The sequence below is a fragment of the Pyricularia oryzae genome, chromosome 6, assembly GCF_000002495.2.
Source record: "Pyricularia oryzae 70-15 chromosome 6, whole genome shotgun sequence".
Classification (NCBI taxonomy): Eukaryota; Fungi; Ascomycota; class Sordariomycetes; order Magnaporthales; family Pyriculariaceae; genus Pyricularia; species Pyricularia oryzae.
Genome location: NC_017853.1, coordinates 3,493,899 through 3,507,967, shown reverse-complemented (window position 1 = coordinate 3,507,967; position 14,069 = coordinate 3,493,899). Strand labels below are relative to the sequence as shown.

Below are 14,069 nucleotides of genomic sequence, written 5' to 3'. Positions count from 1 at the left end.
CCAGTGATGGTAGACCCATTTGATCAAGTCACTCTACAGCTATTTCTTTTGGTATACACTTAGTACTCAGGAATCTTAGCTTCATTATTTGTCTTGCCTTCACAAAAACGCCAGCGAAGTGTCTCAACTTCAAAGATTCATGTGGACCGTATCGCATGTGATTTCACAACGTCAACGTATCATCAGGACTTTCATTTCATCCATCTGCAAATCGTGATTCTGCTTTTTCCTATTTTTCTCCCAGCGTACAAACCACATACTATCTAGTAGCTGCCTTAGACATCGGGTCGAATTAACGTTTTGTACAAAATTTCACCGCTCACAGCTCACCAATGTCCTCCTCGTCGTCCGCCTCGACATAACCCTTGAGCCTCTCCTTGAGCTCCTCTACCTCGATCTCGCCGTCGACAACACTGTCACCGTCAACCTTGCCGTGCTTGTGGGGCGGGATCAGTACGCGGCCTACGACCTGGATGACGCCGTTGCGGGCGGGCAGGTCCTGCACGGTCACGGGGATGTAGCCGTTGATCTTGACGCGGTACCAGCCTCCCCAGCGGGCGACATCGACGGCGACGTTCTTGCCGTCCAGGAGGGTGGGGAGGTCGATGTGGTAGTGCGATCCGCCCTCGGCGACCATGTCGTCTTCCTCGTCAGAGGCCGGGGCGTTCTCGCGGTGCTCGGGTCCGTAAAACGCGTCGCTGTAAAGGGTCTGGTTGGCCACGATGTGGTACTTGAGGATCGCCTTGAGGTACTTGATGCCCGTCTCGGTGTTGAAGAGGAAGGCGTTGGCGCGAGGGCCAAGGCGCGCAAAGGCGCGGTTGGACGGGGCAAAGACGGTCCCGCCGGCCATGGGAACCTTGTGGATGTAGTTGGTGAAGTCGGTCTTCTCAAATGCCAGCAGCAGGGTGGAGAACTGCTGAGGGAAGAGCGAGATGATACGACCGACCATGGGAGGTGGGACGAGGAGGTGGTCAACGGCGTGGATGACGCCGTTCTTGGCGAACTGGTGGGTGGGGGAATATGTTAGCTTCTTCTCCATGCGCTCGCGGATGGATATGCGTAGAGAACTCCGAAAACGGGACCTACCAAGTTGGCTCCCACGACCTTGCTGAAAAAGTTGATCCTCACGCCACCCAAGCCGACGCGGGCACGAAGGCGCTGGTGGTGACCGCCGAGCCACGACTCCTTGTACGCGGTCGGGATAGTGTGCGTGTGCAGGATGCGGCCGGCGGGGTAAAAGCCAATGCCGACGTGGTACTTGAGCAGGGCCTCGACGACCTCCTTGGGCGGCTTCTTGTCCTTTCCATGGTCGGGGATCCTCTCAAACGCCTTGTCGGTCGGCACGAACAACGTCAAGTTCCCACTGTCGGTGCACTTGAGCAGCTCGACAACATGGGGGAAGTCCTCGATCAGCTTGGCAAACTTGGTCGTGTACTTGGACTTCTTGATGATCTCGTAGATGGTCTCGTTGGACCTGTGGGGCTTGTGGCCGTGGCGCGGACGGTCGGCCTCACTGTCGTCCTCGCCCTCCGTCTCGGCGGAGAACAGCTGCAGCTCGTCGTCGAGCGCATGGCTGAGCGTCTGCTTGCCATTCTCGATGCCCTGCGAGACGAAATCGATGGCATCGCCGGCGGCGTAAAGCAGCGACTCCCGGCTCGGCAGGTGCTCCAGGAGGCTGTCCCACCAGGCGACGACCTTGTCGGCCGAGTGCTCAATCGAGAAGTGCTGCTCAAGTGGGGCCGCCGGAGTAGGGCGTTGCTGGGATTGCTCCGGAACCAAATGGCTGAAAAGCTCCGTGTCGGGGATGACGAAAGCAGACGCCAGGCCCGCCAGGGGCAAGAGAATTGGTGCGTATCTCATTGTTGGATTGTCTGCAAAATCAGGGGCTTGGTTGGGTTTGATGCTCAATCCGGAGCTCCTTGAAGTTGTGAGCTGGGAAAGAAATGGCAAAAGGCAATTCAGCGGATTGAGGTTGTATACCCTTAAGTTAGCTTTCCATTTTCTTTTCGACAGGGGCTTCGGAACATTCGGATATACCGCATTGCGTGGTGGTGCCACATCAGATGGGAGCCTGCGTTCGTACTCTGCGTTGAGTTTACAAGGGCGTGACGTCAGTGATAGTGTCAGTGAGGTGCTGTAGCTGAAACGTTGTGTGCGCGATTCAGCCAATGTCAACTGTCGGGTTACAAAGTTCCCCGCACTCCCGATGCCAATCCAAAAGAAGCCGCCAATAGCTGGGGTTGTAGTACTACGTGCTGTACTCCATTCCAGTGTTACCCCCCATACTGTAGCGATGTTGATTACCAAGTGTAGCCGTCACCAACAGGTCAGGTACCTGTAGACAAATAGCAAGCAGGATTTGGTGATTTGGCCAAGCACGCATCGAGATCATTTTTTCAAGTAACGGTTATTTAACTGAACAATACACTTTGATGTATCGCGAACATGTTACCCCTGCGGCTTCGATCGTTAAATATCAACCCTCGATAAACCCCAATAATCCAACGCCTTTTTCAAGACAGGTTTCCAGTGGCTTTTCATGCCTCACCCATTCCTCAGGCAGATAGTACCGTAGTAAAGCCCGTGACAGCTTTTCTTTTGCAGGCCAGGTTATCCCTACCTTGCCAGGGTTCGATCAGGGAACTCTGGCGTTGCATTTCTTCAGAGGGTTTCCAGCACAAACCATTGATATCTTTTCGGGTTCCATCTCTTTCTTATTCTCCATCAGACTTACTACTGGTATAAACTTTGTTCTCAACTTTGTATTGGATGCCATCTTTACAGCACTCGGTCCGCGGATCCATCCGACTCGCACAAAAAAGCTTGAGATGGCGCCAACCCATACCACGTAAACCATTTCTGCCGAAACGTACGTCTGTTTTGCCGTATGAAGTCAAATTAAAACTGCTCCTCCCAACCTCGCACCCGCATCCGCAGTCTCAATTGATGGGCTCTGCGAACTGCCTCGGCGGTGGGTTTGCATGTCGTTGTAACTGTACAGGTCGCTGATGCTGCCTTTTCGAGAACCACGTGATCTCGCGATTCCGGGTACGTATTGCACGGGAAATAGCTTCTCCAGGTGGGCAGACTGCCGGATCTTGCAGGGCCTCCGCCCGCCCCTCTTTTGGCAGTCCGCCAGCTGACAAATATGTCCCTGTATACACTCGGGATCCCTGCAAGAACCTCCATGGTGACAAAAGAATGTCCGGGATAGGTATTCCACACCCTTCTTGAGGTGCTCGCTTAAGGGACTGTGATCGTATTCGCATTCATCCTGCCCTTTGGGACAATCGCCCGTCAGGTGGAAGATGTTACATACCCTACTTGCCCGCGACTTGATAACCTCGGCCGCCTGCACGCTAGAGGGAGGCAGGTACGGGTCGAGACGGAAACCCATCTCGTTGACTGCGACGTGGCCTAAGGGAATATCTTCCTTGTTTGGGAGGTTCCTAAACTCGTCGGGAGAGGAAGCCTGCTTCGCGTGGTCCGGCGACTTTGCCTGGGCAGGGCCGTCCCGCCACGCCGCGTTAGTGCGGGCTGAACCGCTTACGTGCAAGTTTCTGCACTTTTGGCCAAATGAGCAGCGTCCTGCTAGGTGGTGTTGGCAGACAGCGGCGCCGGCGCCTGCTTCTGCAGACTTTGTAAACGTTCCCTGCCCGTTGGCTGGCTTGTTATTGTTGATGGTGTTGCCGTTTTTATTATTATCTGGCGATGGCGTTTTTACAATCTTTGAAGCGCCTTGAGCCAAAGGTGATGCTTCGGTCTTGGAGGAAGGCATGCTAGCAGCCCGGGCAAAAGTAGATGGCACAGGGAAGCTGAGCGGTGTAGGCCTAAAGACACCGTGGAGCTCCTCCACTCCAAGACCTAGCTTTGTGTATTCGTCATGAAAGTTGATACCAGGGGTCTTGATCAGCGTAAAGAGATCCCTCTTTCCGACAAAGGACGTAAGTTCTGAAATGTAGCCGACATCATGGCAGGCTGCAAAGTATATGTGCTTGCACTGGGCATTCTCGGCGTGGAGCTTCAACATGGCTCGGAGCTTGAAATCGGCATTCTCCTTGAGCGGACCGGCATCGACAAAGTCGAAGAGGCCATACGATTTGTTGAAGTTGGCAACAAAGGGACTCAAAGACCGGCCCTCCTGGCCTACCAGTCCAGCCTTGGCGAGAACCTTTGACAGGCCGGCCACATTTGCATATACCCTCACCATGACCGCACAGTGCTCCAGTCCCTTTCGGCGAAGGCTCTCCTGGACGCGGTCGTGGAGCAGGTGGGCGGCGTTTCGACCGGCATCTGGGTTGCTCTTATCCACCAGATTGTCGTTGAAGACGTAGCCGTCGCCGTCGATTAGCACGAGAACGAACGGGTTCCGGTCCTGGCCCTTTGCCATCTGTTTGTACCGCTCCCTCGCATCCCGCTCCTCTTCATAGTCGCTCTTGAGCCGCTTGTAATCTTCAATCAGGGCACCGTAGCGTTCGAGGATTTGGGACAGAGTGTCGTCCTGCTGGTAATTTCTTAACTGGGCGCCGGCCCGGCTGATTTCATCGTCGCTAAGCATCTTCGCATAGCAGCTCCTGGCAGGTTCTGTTGTGTGAGGAACTGGAGCGGCGTGTTCGGGATGTCGGGCTGGTGGTTATCGGGCGGTTCGCGTGCACTGTGGTCCCTTTTTAAATACCCTAGGTATCGACCAATTCCCGCCGTCCAGTCTGGGCACTGTCGGTCGATTGATTGATTGACACTGCTTGATTTTTGTTTCCCCCCGAAGACTGCGAGCAAACTTGCCCGTCGAATCCCAGAATCGTTTCCTCAAGTGCTGGCACGCTGAAATTTCTGTTGCTTGATACAGGGGATCGGCGCACGGATTACCTGGCTTCCAGGGGCTAAGTCGGTGTTGACATTAAAACGTTGCTGCTCGCTTGCTTCAGGCCAGACAGCGTTGGTTTTCCCAATACATGGCTACTTTAGATTTCTAGCAGTAATAATCCGACTGTATGCGTTTGTGCGTCAGACCTGTTCAACGAAGCCCAACGCGACCGGATGGATCGTGCGTCGTTGGATTTTGGTGGGAAACTCCTTTGCCCTTCTAGTGTACTGCACGTGCCGGGTGGGGAAGGGTGATCTGAAAATTCAGCAGCAAGGCCACTAACAGCCAGCGGAGACAAGCCACCAAAGACTCAACCGGAACTTTACTTCTGCAACCCGCTTGGTTTAGGGCTTCTGAACAGGAAAAGAAAAAGAAAAGAAGAAAAAAAAGAGGAAAAAAGTCCGCATCTCTGACGCTGCCAAGTAATTCGACATGGGATGGCAATCGCACAGCCCAAGAATTGACCCAGAAAAATCCAAGCCCACCGCCATTGCAATGGTACTCATCACAGGCATGTTGGGATAGGCAGTGATAATCGAAAAACGGGGAGTAGCGATCCCAGCACCCCGAGGCAGTGGAGGCAAGGGGTCCCAGGCCGAATCATAGCTTTGACAGGTGGAGGGAACCTCCGCAATAGCCCGGATCCTGGAATACTACGGATATGCACAGCTCCCCCACCGGGAAGGCCTATATTAGATAGCATTGAAGTTTAAGTTTATCATCGAATAGCATGATTCTGAAGCAATCCGAGGAAAGTGATACGGCAGGTGAACGCGATGTGTCATTTCTAGACTAGACTAGACCATCAAAGCCAAACAAACGTTCGACGCTAATTGAATAAGAGCACATGGGGTTTGACCGGATGACATGGACCCTTTCACCATCATTGGCATGTCAGCCATCCTGGTAATTCTGTTCCACAAATTTATGATTGAACAGGCTTTTCAACTGACATACGTTGTTATGCCGGCTTGGCCAGAAAAAATACCACTATAGCATGGTACAGTCTGAATTCCAGAACGAGGGTATCCGCACGCTAGAAATTCCACAAAATAACAAAAGAAATCCCCGATTCGCCTGTCCAGCGTGCAAGCTGTTCAATCCCCCGCAATGCGCCTTGACCTTGGAGCTACCTTAGGTCCGAGTGGCTATCGTCTTGGCCCAGGATGGTTGAGGCAGATGATGCGAGGCATCAACGACTGGCATGTGCCCGATGGTTGAGGATGTCGCCGTCGTGTCGACAGACCTTCGGTGACGGTCACCCATGACGCGGTTCTCGGCCTTCTTGGCTGGCGAAAAGCTGGAGAGAGAGAAGCGACGACTGTACGCAGGTGGTGGTTAGTTATCTGCTGAGAATGTGTTCGATTGGATGGGAAAGCTTACGCCATGATTGCTTGATATGCTCTCGTAGTTTTGAGATTGTGTATTTTTGTAAAAGGTTTTGTGTTTGAGAGAGTATTGTTCGATGTTTTGTTCTTGCTCTAGGGGGAGGCTTGATGATGATAGAAGCTCTTGAAGATGGTATGCAGAGGAAGACGTGGCCCTAGTTTATAGACAAACGAGCACCGCAATTGATTTTACAAACCTCCCTCACCAACACTCGAAGCGAGCGTGGCAGTGCCGCTCGAAAAAAGTCGAGAACAGCAAAAGCTCGACGGCGACAACCTTCAAAATGTCGACTTATTGATGATCATGACGTTGCTCCACTTTAGAGGGTGGCCAAGGGTCCTGTCACCTGCGGGCTGTTTTGACAGCTTACCGTCGCCACTTGATATAGGTTTGCCAATGGCAGAGGTGCCCACAGCTCGCTTACTATGGTAATGCGGGCGGATCGACGGCAATTGGCTTTAGCAGGACCCTTCTTGCATCACAGCGCTCAAGCGAAAGTGAAGGCTGGTGTGGAGGGGTTATATAATGAAAGAGAATGACGTTTTTGCCAGCACGTTGAAAAGCCCATTTACTTACCTTGGGTTCTACTCCAATCTCATACGCAGCCGCTTGCGATTTCACTCTGGCTGAATTAGTAGAATCGGTAGCGTCATTGCTTGCCTGCCTCCAGCGGCAGCTACCTTTCCATTCTTTTGTTGAGAGCGATCTTCTCATTTTCTCCTCAGGATCAGCGAGTTTGCACTGGTTTGGGTACTCAATCCCAGAAACACTCCGTATCCCAAAATGGCTCGCTCTGTCCCTCTCCCAGTCTCAATAACTGTGCAACAATAGATCGCGTCATGTTGGACATCATTTTCGTGTGACATATAGACAGAAAACAAGCGATCGATAAACATACAATCTCAGATCCATGTAAGGGGGTCTCCCCCTCTCTCCTGTTGGTGCCAGGCGTGTTTCCTCGACAACATTAGCCCAAGTCGAGCCCAAATATTTGCCTGGAGCTGTCAAGACTATCCCTCCAACAAGATGTTTGGGTACTTTGCAGCGCTTGATTTCCATCCATATCACTGGTATCTATTAGTCCTAGTAGTAGTAGCCTCTTCTTGGCCTTTTGCACGTCAGGGTTTTCACATCTCTTCTCGGTATCAATTCATAAGCATGGGCCGGGAACTACCTAGGTAAGTGGAGGATAAGTTGGTATGGACTGCCACTGTCTCGACTATCCTAATACATGTACCTGGGTTGCCTTTTGGTGGTGCTCACAAGACGCCTTGAAAGGCCAAAAACTGTAGCTCAATACAATATAAATATTAAGCAATGATAAAGCAATATAAACGAGTTTTGTTCTCATTCTTTTTGCTTCATGGGCTGCAAAATTCTTCCCCCTGCAGCCAAAAGAATGAGAAATACATCTCTGGTAATCCCCAGCTCATTTGGCCCTATGTATATCTGTACATTCATTCCTTTGGTTCCAATGCGTCAAATAAGTTTTTTTGGCGCCGCAATTCGAGGACAAGTGAATCAGGAGAAAGAGGAAGTACGACCTCACGCATTGTGTTATCATTTCAAGAAGAAACAGTCAAACCAGCAAGCCAGTTGCAACTCAAACCTATTCGAGTGAACAGTCCTTCCTTGGAAAGTGGCGCCATATTTGCTCTATTTGGCGTTGGCTGTACCGTGGCATGCGGTAAAAACACAGGAAGATGACACCATCAACTGAGTGGCCGTAGAAATAAAAATCAAGAGGTTAATGCGAATTATTTCACTGTAACTGTTCGGGTATCTAAGGAAAGCATTTAAAAAAGAGACATGTTTGTACATCATGATACATTAGATTATGCGTGAGTATCGTCGCTGAAGCCACCCCCTGAAATGCTAAAAATCTTTCTTTTCGACTCCGCCTCACCACCCGCCACCCTGCTGGGCAGGCATACCGCTGACCTCAGGTGTGTTTCCCGAGTAGTAGTCGGCATTCTCACCACCGGTGTGATGGTTCGCAGTGTGTGCCGGTGGCGGTTTTGAGCCCGGCGCGTAGGGAGGAGGAGGCACAGACTGTGCAGCAGCGTAGTCGCTCTGCTGGTTCATCGGCTGTTCATACTGCTGCTGCTGCTGTTGCTGCTGGGGCTGCTGCGATTGCGGGTACCCGTTGTTGCTGTAGTAGTACCCATTGTTGGTGTTGGTGGTGCTGGCGCTGTTCCTCCAGCCGCCTCCCCACTTGTGACTCGGGGCTGTAGAGCCGCTGGCGACCATGGCCGACCGACGACGGCGGCGGCGGAGGATGCCGAGGCATACGCAAAAGAAGATGGCAACGACGCCTATCACCAAACCGATGATGGCACCAAGGGGCATTGCCCGCGTGTTGCGGTATCGGTTGTTGCCGTAGTATTGCCGGGCGACCAGAGTGGCCGTATTTTGTGCTTGCTCCCGCGGGACGTACATTTTGATCGATATCAATCAGGGGTTTTTTCTTCTCGGGTGGATGAGTTGTGGAATTTGTGGTGTGTTTTGCAGGCAGATGTATAGCTCCTACTTGAGATTGATGAGGTCGGAAAGTCAATGAACACAAGCAGCGACCTTCGCTGGCTGTCCTTTTAAGGCCAAATCATTCCATCAAAAACCCCCGCGGAAAACGAGCCATATTTTTGCTCAGCCATGCTCGGTAGGCTAGCCAAGAGTCGCATGACTTCATGGTGACTTGTTGATAAATGCGCTTATGGAAGGATGATGATTGCTGCACACCAACGAGCCATTGGACAGTGGCTTGGTGACGGCATGACGCCGATCGAAGAGATCGCCACTTGCGTTTCTCCACTGCAGACCCTGGGTTTTTCTTGTCTGACGCCAATGAACCAGTAGCCTGTCGGGACCCTTATTCTACTTGAGTGGAGCCTGTACTTTAGTGGCACCAATAGTGTTGAATCGTATTAGCAGTAAGGTACCAAATTTGCAAGCGTACCTACGTTAATTACAATCTTCACCACAGCTTGACAGTTCATGAAGACTTACGGCGTCCTCGGATATCGGATCTGCGTATTGTCCGATGACGCTCGAGTAAATATTTTTCTCTTATCTCTTCCACTCACTTCATGTCCCTGTTTTCCAAAAACGGCGTGGTCCCTAATTTAATTAATTACTGCAACTAAGAAGCCAGCATGTAAGGCATTTCGATTGCTCCCCACGTGACAACTCTGTCATTTTGTCTAATTACCACGGTAGGTGGGTAGGGTAAGGCGCCTACCGCGCTACGACCTACGTAATGCTCACGTGACAGCGTACGCGCTGGGCTTGTCTCTGGGTGTCGAAATTTTCCCGACGCGCTTGACAACACGTGACGACACCGTCCTGACATGAACTTCGGCGACGGACTGGACCAACATATCGAACCATAATTCGCATATCGTGGGCTGTCATTGGCTATATCGAGAATCTTTGTTAACTCAAGCCTATTTCTCGGTGGCCTTGTGTCAACCCCCAAGGGTCAGAGCCTCATGTCCCTGGCTACACTGCGTTGTGTGCTCGCGTCATGACGGCCTTGGCCCGGCTACTGTCCATAGGCCGACATCATGCTACGGTCAGCATAAAACATAGGCCCCTAGCTGCCAAATGTAGCAGCATCGCCCACCAGAATCACACCTATTCATCTCAGAAACTTGCCGGAAAGTCGGATCTCGTCGCTCAAATTCTTCACTCGAGTAGAATTTTGCCCAGTGAGGCTGAACATGTCGGTTTTTCCAAGGCAGGCGAGTGGTCTGGGCTTGGGGACTCCAAGGCTCCCAATGATGCAAAGTCACAACATTCAGGCCAACTTGATCACGTCGTCGCTTCCGATGAAAATGGAGAGACAGAAGCAGCCAACGTCACGCCAACGTGGATGGAAATGTGCGAAACAGCTGTTGTTGAAAGACATGGGCAACATAATCCCCCAGCCGATAATCCCCCAGCCGATAATCCCCCAGCCGAAAATCCAAAAGCCGCGCACAAAGAACAGATCAAGCCTGGCATCATACGCGACCTCAACTACTTTGTGCCAGACCTAACGGGTTGTCATCTATCCGAACTGGCGACTCTGGATTGTGCTGTCATCGACAAATATATCGAATCGGTATTGTATGGAGTCTGTTTATTTGCGCAGCTAGACTCTGTAGCAAATTCTACGTACAAGGACCCGAAAGGATGGCTCCAGATCTCATCCGAAACTCTCCAGCTCAATCAATCAGGTCAGGTATTCCAAACGACCATTCAGGCTCATATGCCCGATGCAAGAGTTGTAGGGATTGGACATGGTGTAAATGCCCTAGGCGCCACACGAGCTGCCTGGCTGGACATTTTGATCCAACCAGAGGCATTTTGGCTGCTCAAAGTTAGGCACCTCGACCCCAACCTGGCTATAACGGATATAACGGACCTGTGCGACAAACCCGACGAACGCGACAGATATGGCCCCTCTATGATGAAAATCTATGATGTCGCAGCGGCATGCGGGTCCGTTCCAACTGTTGACGCCATGCCGGTGACCATTTACAGTCCCCATGATCGAGAGTTGATAATGTGCTACAAGTTCAGCATACAAGCCCAAGATTTGGATATAGACGCGCAGGCTATAGCCAGGGGTATGCCTGCAGCCATGAAGAAGGCGAAAGTGCTTTTCTTGGACAAGATCGAGGCTCTGGACAAGATGCATCCTGCGGGCGCTGACGAAAGCCTGCCCTCCATAATCGGCCCACCCAAAAACGCCAACCAGTTTGTCAAAACATTCCTGGAAACGCATCGAAGCCAGCACAGTGGCCTTTACAGCCACGTTGATGTAACCGTGGAACTCTGGCGCCCATTCGGCAATGAAGTCAATTTACTGGCCGCCCGACTTCTGGGCAATGGACTCCCTGTAGGCCCAACCGTCATGGCTGCTGTTGACGCTCGGAAAATCACGTCTCTGGCATCTTACGCAGCAGCTCTTAGTCTTGCAGCCGCAATACCAACCGCTGCTAGAGAGCCCAAGTCTGGGAAACCCTCTCAAGACATGGTACCACTGTTGGAGATGTCCCTCGATTCATCGTCGCTGGGAACCATGACCGTTCCTCGGAGCATCCGATCACAGGTTGTACAGCGTCTGCCTGCCAGTGCTGTAGAGCACTTCCACAGCAATAGGCCTGGCGCACGTCGAAGTTTATGGATGCATCCACTCGCACGTTCGAGCTTGAATAGACGCCTGGCTGCACGTTTAGAGGCATACCAGGCCGATCGCCATCTGGAACACATCAGAGCCCAGAGAGCATCGCTACCCATGAACAAGCACCGGAAACAGCTGCTCAACCTAGTTGAAGGTAGTCATTTTTGTATAGTGATTGGCGCCACCGGCTCCGGCAAAAGTACACAAGTGCCGCAAATAATCCTCGATGATGCTATCAAACAAGGGCGCGGGGCAGACACGCGGATTCTGTGCCTGCAACCCCGTCGCGCTGCCGCCATGTGGGTTGCCCAACGTGTAGCATCGGAGAGAGGCGAACGATTAGGCGAGTCTGTTGGATTTCGCATTCGGTTTGACGCCCGTCTTGCTAACCGTCAGGGTGGCACCGTGAGCTTCGTCACCCTCGGCATTCTTTTGAAGCAATTGCAAGATGGAGTCCAAGAAACCTTGGACATGTACTCTCACATTGTGATCGACGAAGTCCACGAGCGATCGCTAGAACTAGATTTGTTGTTGGTCGTTTTGAAGAAGGCCATCGCTGAGCGGCTAGCCAAGGGGCAGAGCCTACCAAAGATTATCCTCATGAGCGCCTCCATCAGTAACCAGGAGCAGCTTCAAGAATACCTTGCCGACAGTCTTCATGATGGCAAAGCACGGAGGCTACCCGCGCACCAAGCATGCCCGATCCTGTCGATCCCAGGCCGCACATTCCCAGTCTCATCAATTTATCTCGACAGGCTTCTCCCGATGATCAGAGACAAATACGGCGAGCAGCTTGATCTTTGGCTGGAGGATAAGCCGTTTAAAAGTGCGGCCATCCAATATCTGGAGACTGAAACATCTTCCGAATGGGACATATCCGACGAGACCTTGGCTGAACGACATGCTGCATACGTCCCCATTGATTTAGTTGCAGCCACCATTGCTCATATTGCCTCATCCGCAAGTCCTGGTGACATACTTGTTTTCCTCCCAGGCATAAAAGAAATTCGTTCAGTCAACGATGTGCTGCGAGATAGGCAGGGGTCTTTGGGTATCGACTTCAAGGATATCAACTTCAACGACACCTCCAAGTTTAGGATCCATTTCCTGCACTCGGCTGTCTCAGCGGCCGAGCAGAACAAGATTTTCCAGAAGGTCCCTTTGGGCTGTCGCCGCATTATCCTTGCCTCCAACATCGCCGAAACCTCAGTAACAATACCTGACGTAGTCCACGTGGTCGACGTTGGAAAGACCAGAGATCGCAAGTATGATCGGTCGACACGCATCACCGGCATGTATACGGGCTGGCAGACCAAATCGAAGGCGATGCAGCGACAGGGACGCGCAGGCCGCACACAGGAGGGTCATTACTACGGCCTCTACTCGGAGCAACGACGCCAGAGCATGAAAGACGACGCCTTGCCCGAGATGCTGAAATTGGATTTGACCAACACGTGCCTGTCCGTGAAAGGCTTTGGCTTCCGAGACAGCGTTGCTGACTTCCTCGCCGCCGCGATCAGCCCCCCGCCCCCTAGTGTCGTGCAAGACGCGGTCAACTCTCTCAAGGCCATGGATGCGCTGGCGGAAAACGAAGGAATCACCAGCCTCGGCCATCTCCTCCTTCGGATCCCTCTGCACCCCTTGCTTGGAAAGATGATACTCCTGGGGGTGTTTTTCCGATGCGTTGGGCCCATGATAGTATTGTGTGCTCTCCACGGAGGAGGTTCGCTTTTCGAGGTTCCACCCGGCAGCCCCAGCGCAGCGAAGCGAGCTCACCAGCAGTTCCGCGTTGCAGACAGTGATCACCTTAGCCAAATGAAAGCCTTTAACCATTTGCGGCAGCTGGAACAAATAAGCCACCGCGAGGCCGTCGATTTTGCTCGCAGCGAGCATCTAAATTTCGCGAAATACGAGGAGGCGAAGCTGACCGCAGCGCAGATTGAGCAGGTGCTCATCAATCACGGACTGGTCCCACCGAGGGATGAGCTCGAGCATCGCTTTTCCAGCCCTGGCGGCGTTGAGCTCAACGTCAACTCGGGCAATGAACAGTTGTTGAAAGCCCTGCTGGTCAAGGGTCTCTACCCAAACGTGGCCGTCAAGGTAGCCCGCTCACCCACGCGGATGTCGCTCAAAGCGGCGGCCGGCGGGAGCGGCCATGTATTGCTGGGGCATGCCTCGGTCGTTCAACCCATCACCAACCATGAGCTCTTCCCCAAAAACTCCCTCTTCGTGTACAGCGAGCTGGTTCGGCAAGACTATATCAACTTGATGTTCTTGACCAACGTGTCCCACCTCGAGAGCCCGCTGGTGCTGGCGCTGTTTGGCGGGTCCCTGCTCCGGCCCGAGCCGCACGATGCCGTGGTGCAGCAGCCGCTGTCGACCGCGGACGGCGGCAGGTTTGGGTTCGCATACAAGGTCGAGGACCCGGACCACAGCAACCCGCAGTCGAGGACGCCGGCCGAGACGCTGGTGCAGTTCCGCGAGCACATGGACGTGGTGCTCGACGACGCCTTCCGGAGGCTGCTCTTCCAGCAGCAGCGCGGGCCGCAGGGTAGTGCCAGCGCGATATGTGCTGGCACCCCTGAACTCGAAGACCTTGTGGACAGGGTTGTAAATCTGTTGGATCGTGAGAAGGGTCGCGTCCACTAG

General features: G+C 52.7%; 5 protein-coding genes across 5 annotated transcripts; 1 reads left to right on the top strand and 4 right to left on the bottom strand.

The window, feature by feature from the left end:
• Positions 1-11: 11 nt before the first annotated feature.
• Positions 12-2,004, bottom strand: MGG_09372 (uncharacterized protein). Its single transcript, XM_003720195.1, has 2 exons — positions 1,087-2,004; positions 12-1,003 (listed from the first exon to the last, which is right to left on the bottom strand). The coding sequence occupies exons 1-2, from the start codon at positions 1,858-1,860 to the stop codon at positions 320-322; spliced, it is 1,458 nt and encodes a 485-aa protein (XP_003720243.1). The 5' UTR covers positions 1,861-2,004; the 3' UTR covers positions 12-319.
• A 292-nt stretch (positions 2,005-2,296) lies between these two features.
• Positions 2,297-5,348, bottom strand: MGG_09373 (CCCH zinc finger DNA binding protein). The gene has a single exon (XM_003720194.1). The coding sequence runs from the start codon at positions 4,556-4,558 to the stop codon at positions 2,894-2,896; it is 1,665 nt and encodes a 554-aa protein (XP_003720242.1). The 5' UTR covers positions 4,559-5,348; the 3' UTR covers positions 2,297-2,893.
• Positions 5,349-5,623: 275 nt separating this feature from the next.
• MGG_17794 (uncharacterized protein) lies at positions 5,624-6,568 on the bottom strand. Its single transcript, XM_003720193.1, has 2 exons — positions 6,248-6,568; positions 5,624-6,185 (listed from the first exon to the last, which is right to left on the bottom strand). The coding sequence occupies exons 1-2, from the start codon at positions 6,250-6,252 to the stop codon at positions 5,999-6,001; spliced, it is 192 nt and encodes a 63-aa protein (XP_003720241.1). The 5' UTR covers positions 6,253-6,568; the 3' UTR covers positions 5,624-5,998.
• Positions 6,569-7,930: 1,362 nt separating this feature from the next.
• On the bottom strand, positions 7,931-8,860 carry MGG_09374 (uncharacterized protein). The gene has a single exon (XM_003720192.1). It carries the CDS (start codon positions 8,690-8,692, stop codon positions 8,156-8,158), a length of 537 nt encoding a protein of 178 aa, XP_003720240.1. The 5' UTR covers positions 8,693-8,860; the 3' UTR covers positions 7,931-8,155.
• A 526-nt stretch (positions 8,861-9,386) lies between these two features.
• Positions 9,387-14,069, top strand: MGG_17793 (uncharacterized protein; the record flags this gene model as incomplete). Its single annotated transcript, XM_003720191.1, has 1 exon — positions 9,387-14,069. Exon 1 carries the CDS (start codon positions 9,777-9,779, stop codon positions 14,067-14,069), a length of 4,293 nt encoding a protein of 1,430 aa, XP_003720239.1. The 5' UTR covers positions 9,387-9,776.

What these genes read in the sequence shown, in the direction of transcription:
- MGG_09372 (XM_003720195.1), bottom strand. Translation starts at nt 1,860, where the DNA reads ATGAGATACGCACCAATTCTCTTGCCCCTGGCGGGCCTGGCGTCTGCT. An exon ending in AGGTCGTGGGAGCCAACTTG is followed by an intron (nt 1,004 to 1,086) that starts GTAGGTCCCGTT and finishes CCCACCCACCAG; the next exon opens with TTCGCCAAGAACGGCGTCAT.
- MGG_09374 (XM_003720192.1), bottom strand. Translation starts at nt 8,692, where the DNA reads ATGTACGTCCCGCGGGAGCAAGCACAAAATACGGCCACTCTGGTCGCC.
- MGG_09373 (XM_003720194.1), bottom strand. Translation starts at nt 4,558, where the DNA reads ATGCTTAGCGACGATGAAATCAGCCGGGCCGGCGCCCAGTTAAGAAAT.